The sequence below is a fragment of the Meleagris gallopavo genome, chromosome 14 (assembly GCF_905368555.1).
Source record: "Meleagris gallopavo chromosome 14, MGAL_WU_HG_1.1, whole genome shotgun sequence".
Lineage (NCBI taxonomy): Eukaryota > Metazoa > Chordata > Aves > Galliformes > Phasianidae > Meleagris > Meleagris gallopavo.
This window is the reverse complement of record NC_139417.1, coordinates 2,476,062-2,491,949: the sequence shown is the minus strand read 5'-3', so window position 1 is coordinate 2,491,949 and position 15,888 is coordinate 2,476,062. Positions and strand designations below refer to the sequence as shown.

General features: G+C 42.3%; 1 protein-coding gene across 2 annotated transcripts in view; it reads left to right on the top strand.

Annotated features, from left to right (window-relative positions):
• FANCD2 (FA complementation group D2) overlaps positions 1–15,888 on the top strand; it is a 45,450-nt gene that overhangs the window by 13,822 nt on the left and 15,740 nt on the right. For both annotated transcript variants that reach the window (XM_085235987.1, XM_085235986.1), the window contains exons 16-28: positions 363–497; positions 1,854–1,985; positions 3,975–4,082; positions 6,442–6,551; positions 7,951–8,011; positions 8,466–8,591; positions 9,491–9,564; positions 9,669–9,809; positions 11,541–11,641; positions 11,922–12,037; positions 12,895–13,003; positions 13,173–13,271; positions 14,815–14,924. In XM_085235987.1, coding sequence (XP_085092113.1) covers positions 363–497; positions 1,854–1,985; positions 3,975–4,082; positions 6,442–6,551; positions 7,951–8,011; positions 8,466–8,591; positions 9,491–9,564; positions 9,669–9,809; positions 11,541–11,641; positions 11,922–12,037; positions 12,895–13,003; positions 13,173–13,271; positions 14,815–14,924 — 1,422 coding nt within the window. The remainder of the gene's footprint in view (positions 1–362; positions 498–1,853; positions 1,986–3,974; positions 4,083–6,441; positions 6,552–7,950; positions 8,012–8,465; positions 8,592–9,490; positions 9,565–9,668; positions 9,810–11,540; positions 11,642–11,921; positions 12,038–12,894; positions 13,004–13,172; positions 13,272–14,814; positions 14,925–15,888) is intronic.

The window sequence follows — 15,888 nt, the reverse complement described above, 5'->3', positions numbered from 1 at the left end:
GAGATTAAGCTAACTTTACTCACAGAAATCAAAATTATGTTTTATATTGATGTGACAGTCCTTCCATCAAAGTAGTGCCATGTCTGCCCTGTGGCTTTTAATTTGTGGTGCATTGCTGTGAAGTGACTCCCATGGTGTCACTGATAAGGGATATTCTGTTGTGAGCCCTGCAGCAGGGCAGGTTGGTGTAACTGATCAGAAAATTCTTTGTGTGGGTGAGGTTAGAGAAAGCCATTCTGGTCTGCCTTGTCTGCTCTTGTTGCCATTTCTGCTGGACAGGATAGCCTGGAAAAAAATCTACTGATCTAGACAAAGTTTTTGAGATGAGCTGCAGTACACTGTACTATATTTCTATTTTTCAGGTCATCAAGGATTTCTTCCCTTCAATTCTATCGCTTGCCCAGACGTTTCTGCACTCTGCACACCCAGCTGTGGTCTCCTTTGGCAGCTGCATGTACAAACAAGCTTTTGCAGCCTTTGACTCTTACTGCCAGCAGGTACAGTGTGATAGATGGCATTTGTTTTATTTTTGTGTGCTTGCACTTTGTTGGAGGGTGTGTGCCCTCATCCTTCTGAGGAGGGGATTTCGGGCAACTGGAAGCCTTTGAGAGAGATCTCTGCTATAGAATAAGCCAAGAAGAAGATCACAGCTCTGGTAGCAACTGACTGAGTCAGAGACTGCTGAGAGGAGCAGGGAGCAAGTAGGCAGTCTCAGAAGTGACAAAATAATAAAACAAAAATAAAAAAAACTCCAGGTATGGAGCAGAGATATGCTGTTATTTTTTGCAGGTCAAGAAGCAAACAGTTTTACTGAGCTGTAGCCTGAAAGCTGGACTGAGCCTCAGGTCACAGAGAAAATTTGCTCATAAATTCTTGTTTCTATTCTATGTTAATCATTTTGAGTCTCCTCTGTTTTAAAAGGAAGAAAATAAAAAAGCCACACGTGATTCATATTGAAATACTTTCCTTGGAGAACTTACTGTGTTGAAAACACACAGCTTCCCCTCAGAACTCTGACCAGCTTGGACTTCTTTTGCATACTCTGAAATAACTGCAGGCCAGACTTTGAGTGTGAGAATAAGAAAATCTGGGGACCAAAGACAGCCCTGCAAATTCTTTTGAATGTATTTGCACTTTTTTGACACAGTATGTTTGCAATTAAGGCTGGTTGTGACCTTGCATCTATATTTACTTGGTACAGCAAACTTAATCAGCTGAGAAAAGCTTGAGATGTGCAATGTTGTCTCCAATAAGTTTAGTAATAGTTTGAAATGCTATGAATTTCCAAAGAGATTGGCTGTGTTAGCAGTTGGTGATGTAGGGAAGTCCCAGAACCCCAGACAGTGGATGAGATTGCAGAGACATGGGTGTGTGGAAGCCAGCTGAAGTAAGGCCAACAAAAAGATTTTTGAAATGAAAATGTCCTTTTGAACAGCTGTTGATAAAGAGAGTTGAGACACTGGTTGGTGTAGTTAGAGGCAATGTTTTCCTGGATAAGGAGCAGCATTCTGTGTGCACGTGCAAATAATGTGGGTTTTTATTGTCTTAAGTGGTAGTAGCAGAGAGCACAAGCTGCAGGACTTGCAGGCATGCGGGCAGGAGCAAAATGGTGAAGAAAAGCTTCCAAAAGCTCTTTGTAAACTGAATAAAATCCAGGCTGAAGGAGAAGGCCAACATTGTGACTATCTGGAATTAGAAAGTGAACTCAGAAGAAAGTAGGGCTGGGTTTTCAAGGTGGTTTTCTGTACTCGATCCGTATATTTATGTGAGTAAAACATAGCAGCAGGCAGAGCAAGGGCAGGCATTTTTCCACTGATGTTTTATTGCAGATTCTCTTGGGGGTCTTTCCTTAGGAGGTTGTATGTGCTTTGGTCACTCACATATGCAGTGGAAATGAAACAGAGTTGGATATTTCTCTGGACGTGCTCACTGATTTGGTGATCCTACACACATCCCTGCTGATGCGCTACGCCACCTTCGTGAAGGTACGTGTAGATCTGTGGGCACATTACATCTCAGGATCCTTTCACAACTTTGTCCCAGATCCAGAATAGGTCAGTAGGCTTCAGAAATATCCTTAATAAAACAACCTGTCTCTGTAAAGCTGTTCTGAGAAATGCAGTGGTCAGGATGGAAAGGAACCTTTTGTGAAGGTGTGAGCTAGACTATGAATTTTTTGAAGTGGAAATTGGACTAAAAAAGGAAGTTGCTCTTCCCTGTAAATGGAGAACATGTGTGTTGCAGGGATGGAATGACATCTGTGGACAGAAGGAAAATGGTTTATATATATATCTTTATTAATATCAGCTATTCCAAATCTTTGGCAAAAACCTGCTGTCTTTGTGGACTCCCACTATTCTGAAAGATTGTCAGCACTTAGCCAGTATTTTGAATCATAAAACAAAGTTCCTAGCAAGAATAGGAAAAGACTTTCCTAAAACTTAAAAGAAAGTACTCAATAGAGAGAAAAGAAATACTGAATTCCTGACTCATAGTAATGATTAGCAGAGTCAGACCTGCACAACTGCCAAATTCCAGAAGTGGAGAGTATGTGGGGAGCAAAATAGCAAAGCAAGCATGTAGCATTATTCTGCTTGAACATCCTCCCACGGTGATTTGTACTTTAAGGACCCTGTATTTCCCCTTGAGGAGTTGTAGGTGTGTGCATTTTCCCACCCCTCTGACATATTTTTGTATTTGCCCACTTGGTGGCAGTGATTTTTGTAGTTTAAGTACTTACTGTAGGAAAGTGGAGTACTTTTCACTTTTTGGTTGATTGTTAAATACAGTCAACTTTTTAAAATATGCTCCAAGGGAGGATGTTAAGGTCTACTATAAGAATGTGTGCAGTCTGTCATGTTTAATCCATAAAAGGGAGAAATGGGACTCACTTCTTTCTGGCAGAGCTGGGATATGCTGGGGGCTCACGGTTGAAAGCGGTCCTTGAAAGAGACAGCACAGATTTCTTCCACCTCACTGAATGCTTTGTCACAAGTGTGGTGGGAGCACTTGCTCACAGCCTTCAGCTGAGACCCACTGACCTCCTAACCTTCTTTGCACATTCTTATCTTGACAGGTTATTTACAGATTATGGTCTCTGTGGGCTAATCTTCGATGCATTACCAAAGCTTCTATACAACATGCATGAATAAATGTTCTGGCCACACCTCAGGGATCTGCAGCGTACTGTGTTTGATGTGCATCTCGGAGGTGGTAGAGGCAGTAGCCGGTTAAGATCTGTGAAAAGATCTGCAAGGCTGCAGATGGCCAGCAGGTTTCACACAGAGTTGGAGCCTTTCTAGCATAGAGACAGATCTACACATCTCCTCAAACTACTTTTTTAGTGTATAAACTGGATGAATTTTCTTGGGAATGGCAGAAAGTGGGTAACCAACCCTGCCGTTGCCCCTGTCATACTCAGTGCCTTGTTCTAAATCCTCCTCAAGGTTGGCCAGTTGTAGGAGAAAAATAATACTAGCAAAATGCTGTGTCAGGAGTGGAAAAGCCAGCAGTGCTATGGGAAACAGTTGCATTGCTTTCACTGAAATACTCAGAACATGGAATATCCTGAGGGTGCCATTCAGCACAGATGATGTCTCTCCTAAATTCTTAAAGGTCTGGCTATTATTACAGAGTTTGTATTGGAAATATCAGCAAATTCACTTGTTCATCTCAAATACTTTGAGCACTGAGAAAATCTATGATAGAAGCTAAATAGCTGCCATTAGTGGGATTGTAGCACTCCCAAAATGCTTGTAGTAGCCAGATTGTTCTCCTCATTCAGCTTCCAATACAGCAAACGGCAAGAATTAAGGGCAGACCAATAGCTCTGCATTTGTGTTCATTTCAAAGTAGATTTTTCCTACATGTACAAAAAAGGTAAAGGTAATTGGCTGCTCTTTGGCTGACAATTGTTGGAATTTGAAAATGATTTCTTGATGTATCTGAGTTAGTTTGTGGCTTCTCTCTTACAGACCATTTTAGACTCTATGCAGAAACTGAATCCTTGCCAGATCCGGAAGCTCTTCTACATTCTCAGCACACTAGCATTCAGCCAGAGACAAGAAGGAAGTTATATTCAGGTAAGCAGGGACACAACAGAAAGGAGTTCAGCTGTGCCATGGTTCTTTTAGCTGGGCTAAGGTCTCGTGTTGTACAAATAGTAGCTCCTTTATGACCAGCAAGTAGTGTGAGGGTGTCCTTTAGCTTAATACCCTTCTCCACAACTGCAAGCTAAGCTGCACTCCAGACTTTGCTGTCCTGTACAGGAAGTGCTCTCCACAGAGTCTGTACATCTCCTGGCTTTCCTGGAAGCGCCCTCTTCTTTCACATCTAAAAAGGATAGACTGATGGAAATGTTGGTGGAAGGAGACCAGTGTCAGTTCCTGATCTAACCTCTCAGTTAAAGAGAGTGTGTTGCTAGCACGAGATCAGGTTGGCTGTGACTTTGCCTATCTGAGCCCTGGAGATGTGCAGAAGTGTGAATTTAGCATCGTCTTTCTCAAGCTTTGTTTGTCCACCAATTGGAAGTATTCAGAAAGCATAGGTCAGCTCCTTTCTCCAAGATGCTTATCTTGAACCAAGTGCTTAACGTTTGTAGATCAGATATGACAGGCACTCGTGTTAGCAGAAGTAAACTACACAGAGTAGAGGACTGCTGCCAAGCGGTGGACTTCACACCTTTTGTGCCTCTTGTTTCTCACTCCTTGAGCAAGGACGATTAAATAAAGATAAAGAAATAACCTAAGTGCATTTATTTTGCAATAGAATTGTTGAGGTTTAAAGTCTTTCCATTCTTAAATCTGAGCTCTTAGAAATTAGGACTATTTCTTTTTCTTCTAGTCCCTTCAAGTTGTGAGTATGTTTGCAAATGCTTGAGATTATGAAGGAAAACTTTTTTTGGTCTTCTTGATTGGTCTGTAGCACATAGCATGTTTGTAGTCATTTCAAGTCTTCCCACTGACTCTCTTTAAGATTGAACTCCTCTCTGCCAAAATTTTCAGTGACTTTTTTTCCCCTCCTGAGTCTTTCTTTTCTATATGTGAACTGCAAAACTGCCTCGGCGACCCATACTGAGTGATTTTACAGGACTAGCCATCACAGAAAGGTGTTCTGCCTGTCTGTCACTTTTAAATTGCAAACAGAAGGAAAGGAGCATAAGCTCTGGAATTTTTCTGAGCTGAGAGTTTGTGACAGGGATCCAAGGCTGACAGGCTGGCTCTGTCCTTGGTGGTATTGAGTCTCCAGGGGTGGGATGTCAATCTGTATCCTGGAACCAACTCCCTCTTTGTTTTCTCTTTAATGCACTTCTAAAACAGTTGTATCTTGGGGTATGTGTCACTAAAGACAGGCTAGGCATTTGTCCTAGAATTACACAGGTCATTCCAGAAGCATCTTGCCTAGCAAAGATCAAAAAAAGATGGTATAATTATGTATTCTCCTTTCTCCTGCTTCCAGTTTGATCTTGTTGGCACTAGTTCTTTCCATAGCATAACTCAAGCCTTCATCTCCTCTATCTCAAGACCACTCTCTGGATAGAACTTTTGCTTTTAGGGAGCTGTCTGTATGAGCTATCCCCTTCCTTTGCAGAACCCACGTGGGCAGTTAATAAGCATCAAGGCAATCTGGGCCATTATGTTTCCATAATATTTTCTGGTGGCTTATGAGATCTTTGTTACTTCTATGAAGCTGCTTCTGAGTTGTCTCATGTGCATGTCTCTTTTCCAGTCTGAGAATGCTCCTCATTCTAAGAGGGATATACTGTATGTTCTCAGCATCAGGAGACCACTTTAGTCCATATTTAGCAGTTCAGACTTCCAGGCTTTTTCAAAGCAATGCCCATTCTGGGGAAGTGCAGTTGTTCAGCTGCTTTGGTATGGCATGGCTGTTAAAGCATGCTGCATTGAGGCCTGCTGTGTGTTTATGGAGTTACTGCATAGAAGCCTTTACAATTGTGATTGCATGTTTTCCCACACCAAGGGTACAATAGAGGCAGCACGAGGGATGTCTTAAACCTGGGTGTCTCTTGTGCTGTTCACTTGAGCTCTCCTTGGACTTTCATCAGTAACTACCCCATCCCTGAGCCTCTTTCAGCTGACTCTATTTTGGAGGGTAACTCTGCAGCTGCAGTGTGTGTGGAGAACTGAAAGAATATATGCTATATTTTAATATATATTCTTAACTATAGAAGAAATCTAGACTGTATAGTAATTGGAGCAAAGCCAAAGCACTTACAATGCTATTTGCAACCTTATCTACAGATTTGACAATTATATTAATTACAAATGAAATCACAGGATGTACATTCAGTCTACAAAGTTGTTATCTCATCCAACCATCTCTGTGCAGCCTTTGGAGACGATATCAGGTGAAGATGCTGATAGAACAGAGTGGTGGGCACAGATGCCTCTGTATTGATATAGGCTGTGTCTTTCTTTTTAGGATGATATGCACATGGTGATCAGGAAGTGGCTCTCCAGCTCTGTTCCCAACCACAAACAGATGGGGATTATTGGTTCTGTTACCATGATGGGCAGCGTGGCATTAAAAAGGTGAGAGAAAATGTACAGAGGTGAATTCAGTGTGCTTTAAGACAACCTGGAATAGGGAAAGGAGGCAGGGAGGCATTGCCTTCTAGCACATGCACATCTTGGTCAGGTCCAGTAACTTAACTCTTACCTGCAAACTGCAACATTTGGTGTTGCTAACTGTTTAGTACTGCTGTCTGCTGCAAATCCTGAAGGCATCCCCTGAATTTCTTGTTAGTGCTTATGCACGAACGCCTTGACTAGCACTAGCAGGACCTAACACTTAGGGAAAATAAATTGAATACTGTGGTGGACTGAATGCAGATCAGCCTGTAAAACTAAGGCTGAATAGTCTAATGTACCCTGTTTGAATGCAGAGAAATATAAAGGAGAAATAAGAAGGAAAAATGTTACTTCTATGCAAGGTATTGACGTGACAGCTTCCAATGTACTGCATAAATAATTTAAAAACAGTGTTGATGAGCCAGGCAAACTCCTGGTAAGAACTGCAACAAAGATCGCAGAGCTTAGACTAGAAACTTTTGAGCTGTGTTTGGAAGTATGGTGTAGCTTGCTGATTTTTCACTTCTTAATGAAATGCTTTTGCTGTTTACTACATGAAGAGAAAAGCCCAACTGTAGGGCCTGAGTTAGTGGGCTTCCTTATGGTTGCTCCCATAGCACTGACATCAGATTTGTACTGGCCTAAGTCTAAGCAGGACAAGATAAAATAGTTATATCAAGAAGAGGTTTAGAAAATCTTAAAATGCAGACTACAGACAAAAAAGAACAACACAAGAATGGAGTCATCAGAACATCAAGGACCTTTCAGTAGCAAGGAACTCGCCAAGTAAAATGCACACGGATGACCCCAGCAGGTGGGGGTGTGTTCTGTGTCTCAAAAAAAGATTTGAATCCCTAAGGAACTTGGTTGTTTGACCTACAAAGATATCCCTTCCCAGTCCAAGTCAAGTATTTTGGGAGAATATATCTGCTGGCACTTGAGAAATGTCTTGATAGTATGTTGGGTCTCTCCCTTACTAAAATCCTACCTGATTTCATCAGAAACACTTTGAAGGAGGCAAGCTCTAAAGCCTCCTTCCTTATCAGAGAAAAAACTACCCTTCTGAACCTTGCAAGTAAGCAGCAGGAATTTGAGTAGTTGGCATCATGTACTAGATGTAGCAGATATTAGGCTATATGGCCTTCAGAAAGGTGAGTGACTAGAGATCAGAAAAAGTGTAATCTTGAAGGTGATGTTCCGTCTTGTCCCAAAGGTGTAAAACAGCAGCAGGTGTTTCTCTAGTACTGCTACAAAATGTGTCTTTTTTCATGCATAATTCTCCAGTGAATTTCTCTGTGTGACGGGTTTTGCCATCTCTTAAGTGTCGTGTCACGAAAGTGAGGTTATCAATTGCTTTCAGAAATGAAGCAGATGGTGATTCGCTGGAGAGACCTGAGCTGAGCATCGAATGTGATGGGCAGGTAGGTGCCAAGAATGGGTGCATTCTGGGGCAGTGAGAGGATGTGGTCAGCAGGAAATCTACTTCAGGTGAAGCGCTGTGTGTCTGGCAGTCAGCTTTACTCAGCTTGAGATGCTTCTATATTAACCACGGAGCCAAGAATCTATTAAAAATTGTTTGGGAGTACCATGTTAAGATAGCACTCATGCAGTACTGCAGGCATCTAGTGAAAGTCTTCTATCCAGATATTATTTCAGACACAAAGAAACAAGGTGATCTCTTTTGTGTTGTCTCATGGTGGAGCAGTGCTTGAAAGACCTATAAACTGCATCTCTGCAAAAGTAGCCACCATAGGCTGTTGCCCTAGAGCTGAAGCTTTGGTCATGCCTCAGGATAAATAAATGCAAAAAGGAGAAGTTAAGGTAGAAGCTTTAGTTGTGTCTGCTTACCTATTCTACAGTGTTCTCTCCCTTCAGCTTTCTACACTGCTGGACCTTGTTGGCTTCTGCTGTGAGCAAACACCAGAGATCTTGGCTCTCTACTATGATGAACTTGCCAATTTGATTGAGAAGCAGAAGGGAAATTTGGACCTGCAGCTACTGGTATATTGCAGAGTATTTTGAACTTAATCACTGAAATGTATTCTTCAGAAACGTGATGTTTTTTAAGTATGGACGGGGCAGAGGATTTCACTCCAGTCTGAGAACTGTTTCTTTGTTGTAGGCATGCTAAGGTTCCTGTAAGAGATTGAGGAGATACAAACTACTCCTTCATCTTTCTGGGTTCTTGGGGTTTTTTGTTTTTTGTTTCTTTTTTGAGCTTTTTTTTTTGTGTGTTTTGACAGATTCCTTGTTATGCTTTAACAGCTTCTTACATGTGAACTTTCACATGACAGCAGGAAGGAGGGAAGACTTTTAAAGGAAATAAATAGACATTTCAGAATAGGCTTTTGATATCCATAAACAAGGTAGAACCTGGAAGAGCTTTAAAATTCTTATCGGAATTGGCTTCTGGTCAGACAGTTAAGGCTGTCTGACACCAAAGGACCTGGAGGAGCCACAGTGAAGATTTATGGTAATTGGAAGAGCAGGGGCTCTTCTCTCTTTCTTGCTGGAATCATTGTGCCCTTTGCAACAACTGGTTGTGTAGAAGAGGAGCTGTGAGCTGTGCTTTCAAACAGGACTGGCTAGGCTAGAAAAGCCAGTCTCTCCTGGCATCCAACTGAGTGCTCCCTAGAGGAAGAGCATTCATCTTGAATGTGTTTTTTTTTCTTTCTCTTAGCAAGGCTGATACAGGTTAAAGTTCTTCTTGGGACTGGCTGTGTATGCTTGGCAATGTGACAAGCTGTCTCTCTAAAGTCAGTCCTTGCAAGCAGTGGGTTTCACTGCTGTGGCTGTTTCAGGGTCCTTTTGTTGGCCTTGTCTTCTGCTTTTTCTATGCAGTTGTCGCAGCTTGCTTCACTGAACCAATTTGTTGAGCAGGTTTTTTCCTCTCTTTATAGGATAAGTTTGGGAAGAGTTTGGTGGAGGACTTTCCCAATGACTTTGTGGTGGATCTCAGCCCTACAGTGGACGGGTATGCTGAACATTGGCTAAGCCTTTGTAATGTTTCTGCTACTGAGAACTGAACATGTAAACATTGTGGTCCTTTCAACTGAGCTTGTCTGTCTTTTCTTGCAGTTCCTTTTTGTTCCCAGTGAAGTCCTTGTATAATCTGGATGAAGATGAAACTCAAGGAGCAATTGCCATTAACCTCCTACCACTGGTGTCACAGAGTGAGCCTGGCAGGGTCACTGACGAAATGAGTAATCCAAGGAAAAGGTACTTTGACATTTGACATCTGGACATTTGACATCTGGAGTACTCTGTCCAGGTCTGGAGCCCCCAGTACAAGAAAGACAGGGAGCTGTTGGAGAGGGTCCAGAGGAGAGCCACGAAGATGATCAGGGGACTGGAGCACCTCCCCTATGAGGACAGGCTGAGGGAGCTGAGCTTGTTCAATCTGGAGAAAAGAAGGCTGCAGGGTGACCTCATTGCAGCCTTTCAGTCCCTAAAGGGAGCCTACAAACAGGAGGGGAATCAACTCTTTGAAAGGGTAGATAACAGCAGGACAAGGGGAAATGGTTTTAAGTTGAGAGAGGGAAGATTTAGGTTGGATGTCAGGGGGAAAATCTTTACAGAGAGAGTGGTGAGGTACTGGAACAGCTGCCCAGAGAGGCTGTGGATGCCCTGTCCATCCCTGGAGGTATTTAAGGCCAGGTTGGATGGGGCCCTGGGCAGCCTGGGCTGGTATTAAATGTGGAGGTTGGTGGCCCTGCATGTGGCAGGGGGTTGGAGATTCGTGATCCTTGAGGTCCCTTCCAACCCGGGCCTGTGATTCTGTGACATTCACCTTGCAGTCATATTACAGTTAAAAGAACTGTATTTTCATTTGATGCAGTGCACTGTGCCCAGCCCTGGCTGCCTAAGTGCTTGATGAGGAGCTGGGCAGAGGATTTGCCAGTTTTCAGTGTTCTTTTCTTGTCTGCTGTTAAACGTGTTCAGATAAGTCTAGAGGCATAAGCATGTGATGGGGACCTGGCAGCCTGTTCTGACTCAGGCTGTTTTGGTGGTCTTAGGAAGTTACACTGCATCCACTTTGTTTTCCATCTGTCATGTGAGAATAGTAGCTCTTTAGTCCAGGTTACTGTGTTATTAAATGCCTTATGGATAGGCAACTCTGAGGTGGCAAAATTTGTATTTTGAGCAATGAGTCTCAAATAGAATCAGCAAGGAATTAGTGTGTGTAAAGAGTACACAATTTATTCTCACCTTTAAGTTGCACTTAGACAGTAAAAAAATGTGCAAAATCACAAACATGAAGCCAGAAGTGAAATTTGACTGAGAAGCAAGGGCTTTGTGCTTGGGAAATGAAACAAGAAGTGTGTGGTAAATAACTTAAACAGTGGGCCATCAACACTGCAAATAATAAGACTTTTTTTTTTCTAACATCAGCTTCACATTCTGTATAATTTATTGTTGGAAGGTTTTGGTGGGATTGTAGTCATGCTTAATAAAAAGATAGAATCAATTTATAGCAAATAAAAAAACCCAGGTAGTTGCCCTACATACATCAGTGTAAAAATGGTAACTTTTCTCACTCAGAATGAGAGCAGTAAGTAGAATGCTAGCAAATATTCAAGAAGGTTTCTCCACTGCTGATAAATATATTTTACACAAATTCTTGTCATTCCTTCTGTAATATTCATCTTTGGTTTCTGCTAGAAATAAATCTGACTCCGTTTTTGATTCAGTACAGCTGTTTCTCTGCCCGTGTGCTTTCCCAGAAAATTGATGATAAATGTTATATTTCATTTAACCATATGGTGCATTTCTGCTTTGTGCTGCTGTGGCTTGCAAGGAGCAAAATCAAACGAGTAGACTAGGTGGCATGGGGAGGACACAGTGTGCAAGGGAATAGAAATAAGCTTTCTGGAGAGATATAAAATGTAGGAGGACAAACTCCATTTCTCTATATTTTTATTTATATATTTTTATTTTTCCTTCCCCAAGGGTAGTATCACCAATATGCCTATCACCCTGTTTCCGATTGCTCAGACTCTACACTGGAGAACAAAACAATGGGAACCTGGAGGAGATTGATGCCTTACTAGGTATGGGGAGTGAACTTTGTACAGAGTCCATCCAGCTGACTTGCTCCTATCACAGATTTGCAAAGACCTCCTGCATCTGTAGGGAGAAATCTGTGGTTTATGATGGAGGCTGAGATGCTCTGTTGCACAAAAAAGTAAAGGAAGGTAGAGGAGAGAATTGCTTTTTCTGGCAAGTTGCTCCAGATAGTCATTGGAATTGTTACAGGTTTTGAGAAGGGTCCATGCAAAGATGAGAGGTAGCAAATGCAGCCCAGTGTGTTCTTTGCTTGTTCTGTCCCAGGTTGCCCTCTGTACCTGACTGACCTGGAGGTGGAAGGGAAGCTGGACTCTCTCTCCAAGCAGGAAAGGGAATTTCTGTGCTCGCTCCTGTTCTATGCACTCAACTGGTTTCGTGAGGTGGGTAGAGCCTTGCCTGCCTATTTTGGACGGGCCCTGAAGAGTAGCACTTAAATGCACTAACCTCAGGCTTCAGGGGTGCAATTGTCAAGGAACAGCCTTGCCTTTTGGAAATATTCTCCAGCAAGATGTTGGAGATCTTTCTGCGTTCTTCTCTTCATTATTATTTATGTTTTATCCTGCTCAACTCTGCTGTTAGCTGTTAGAGACTCAGAGGTTCTAAAGGACTCCCTTGCCACTTGAGTTTTCTGTCTGCTACTCAGTTGCAGCCTGTACTCTGTGGCTTAGTTTTGTATCTGGAAATCAGTTTTGTTGCTGCAAGGAGGCTGCTATAAACCTCAAATATATTTCTAAGCTATGAGGTATAGTAGTAGCCCTAGTAGGAGAGGAGAGCACAAGGAAAAAAAAGGTGAGTCTGTCCATGCTGTACGAGCATGAGAGTAGCCTGCAGGTTGAGGAAATAAGTCACTTTTCAGATTACATCAATTATGGTACTGGAATTATGGCACTGGAACAGGTTGCCCAAGGAGGTTGTGGATGCTCCATTCCTGGAGACAGTCAAGGCCAGGCTGGATGTGGCTCTGGGAGCCTGGTCTGCTGGTTGGCAACCATGCACATAGCAGGGGGGATTGAAACTAGATGATCATTGTGGTCCTTTTCAACCCAGGCCATTCTTTGATATGTCTGTTTTCATAGGGGCTGCTGGAGAGTTCTGTTCCCACAGTCTAGATCTGGTCAGATGGGCCACTTGTGCTGAGTGTCGTGTGCTTATTCAGGACATGGAAATGCTATTTAGGAAAAGAAAAAATAGTAAGGGTACACATCTCCCTAATTCACAGTTTGTTTTGTGCTTCTAGGTTGTAAATGCCTTCTGCCAGCAACAAGATGCTGAGATGAAGGGGAAAGTTCTGACTCGACTACAGAACATCACAGAGCTGCAGAATGTGCTAGGAAAATGTTTGGCAGGTGAGTGTGAAATATTTGTATGTTCTGGGCCTCAGCTGTGTCATGTAATGTATTGTCTCCCCTTTTGTGGGGACGATGACAGATGGGGCACTTCCTCTACATGTGTGTTTACCTATATTTTCTCATTCAGGAACTGAGTTAAACAAATGTCTGTGTTTTGGTCTTTCAGCAACCCCTGGCTATGTCCCACCACCTGCTACTTTTGATTCTGAAGCCCCAGAAGGAGTACCATCTATTAATGCTGGTGGTCCAGTGAGAAAAAAATATGGTAAGGAAATCTTGTAATGTTTAAGGATGTGATGCTGGGTTTGACCAGCATGTTGCACTGGACCTGTCATGTGTTCTGCAGGCTGGTAAGCTCAGATCAGACTAAGATATTCCTGAGCTGAGCTCATATTGCCTACCAAAAAAAAATAATCCATCACATGGGTCACAGTTGCGTGGGGTCGTATGGTTTTCACACCAATTTCATCCTACTTTTTGGTTTTGCTCAGCCAAAGTAAATAGTTTGCTGCCAGTAAGTAGGGGAAGGCTTTCCAGTTCTCTATTCACACTCTGAGCTGCCTTATTTCATATCCTTTGTGATTACATAGTAAGCTATTTTGGTTGCTTACTTTTGGCAAGGTGAGTTTTTTTTTTGTTTTGATGTGTTTCCTGTCTGTACCCAGTGGTCAGGCTTCCTGAAAACATCTGTTGGAAATTTCCCCAAGCATCCCCTTCTCTGAGTTGCTTATGGAATTGAATAAAACCAATTTTTAAAGGATTCTATAGCTGATTCCGTGTGAAAAGTGCACAATAAGCCCTACTCTTTGCTGCTTCTCCTCTAACAAGCTTTCTGTCCAAGAATGCACCATTTCATCTAGTTCTTTATGGGTTTTGGTGTAAAACTTTATATGAGGCTTTTTGGATATCTGGGTCACTAGTGGATGCTGGATTCCTTTTATCACTGTGATACCAACAGCCCAGCAGCCCTGCTTCTTTCTGGACTTCTTTCATGGACTGCATGTCCATGTGCTCAGTGATCTTTTCCAGTGGTGGAGGACAAAGCCAACCACCTTAATTTTCCCGAATCCTCTTTATATCCCTTTAAATTTATGGATATTCCATTGGCAAGCTGTCAGTCCCCCAAGGCGGCAGCCAGAGTGTCAGTAATGTTGCACTGCAAAAACTTTGGAACCTTGAGTGAATGTTTCCTTGCCCTAGTGACTTATGGGATGCCTCTGTAGTCAAGTACATTGTGTACAGTTAAAGAAACTACACTGATTTCAAGTCATCTTTGTGCTACAGTGTCAGATATGAGTCTTCCCACCTTTGTCAGCAGTGAGATCCTTTGCTGGGAATTAATTGAGTTATTCTGCTATTGGTACAGCATCCCCTTGAGCCCCTTGTGTAGCTGTTTGCCCTACTGTCCTTTTCCAGGTCCTCTGCCTTTGTCTCTACTGAGAGACAGCAATGCTAATTTTTTGTTCAAGCATTTTTTAAGATGATGACCCACCATTTTGGCAATCACTGCATAACATGTTTACAGGACTGTGAGAAAAGTGAGACTTGCTTCAATTTCTTACTGTGATTTTATTCCAGAGGAGCTAGGTGAGGAGAGAATCCCAAATGCATTTGGCTTTCTTTTGGACAATGACCGTGGCTACAGGTGACTCACAACCTGTGTGTGCTCTGTGCTTTCTTAGGGCTGATTGAAGTACAACCTCTGCTGTTTTCTTGCCTTGCAGCACTATTTGAACACAGTGCAACTTCTCTCCCCCCATCCCCCCCCTTTTTTTTTTATCTCTCCTGAATTTGCTTTTTTCTTCAAGGAAAGAAAAAGAAGTCTGACAGCAGCAAAGCCTGCAGTGCAGAGCATACTCAGGCAGATGAAAGTTCTGATGGAAACCAGCCTGATACTGAGCTCTCCGAGCTGGAGAAGGTAGGTATATACCCTTGAGGGCTTGCAGGAAAAGGTAAAAGGAAATGAAATAAAACCAAAAGCTTTGAATGACTGCAGGCAAGTGCAGTTCCTCGTTTCAAGTCAGAAACTGGCATAAATCTGGAAAATACAGACCCCTGTAAGAAAATACATACCTCTCTCTGACTCTGGTCTGCTTCAGTCTCTTTTTTTTCTCATTTTTTAGATTTTTCTTGAGGTATTTGACCAATATGTTCATCATAAAGCATATTTAAAGTTACCCATTTTCTTCACATACTAAGAGCTGCTTCCCAAATCCATCAACTAATGAATTTCTTGTTCTTTGAAGCAAATTCTTATCATTATGTCCAGAATGCACAATCTCTGCTAGCTGAAGGAGAGAGGCCAGGGAAGTGTGCCTGCCTTTGGACTCAGCATCCCAGATGGTGGGATCTCATAGACTTCCTTCAAGGCACAACTACCTCCACACTGTTAATAATGATTGATATTCAGAGCCTATTTTACCTTTTTTTTTTTTTTTTTTTTTGGTCCAGCAAATATGCTTCTCCTCTCTCTGTGCTACCGTACGAGTATGAAAACTGAGTCAAGTACAATAACAAAGTCACTTAAGTTACAACAAATGAAGTCTTGGATAGTTCTGGAAATTAATAGATGTAAAACCTTTTTTTAGCTAATGAGAGTATTGGTCCCAGACAAATCCATGGATGACAAAATCCATAAATCCTGTATGATCCATGTGTAATGTACGTTAGCTCATGTGACAGGGTTACATGGAGTGAATCTCTTAGGAATGCATAGATTTTGGTCCAACAAGCAGTATAGCATGCCATGGTTTACCATCCTGGTATTCATCAGAGAGAAAAACATTTGTCTCTTATAGTGCTTACGCTGTCGTTCACCAGTCCAGGATGAATTTCATGGCGGCCATTGTTTCTTAGAAAGGAGATAGCAAAGATTATTCTGG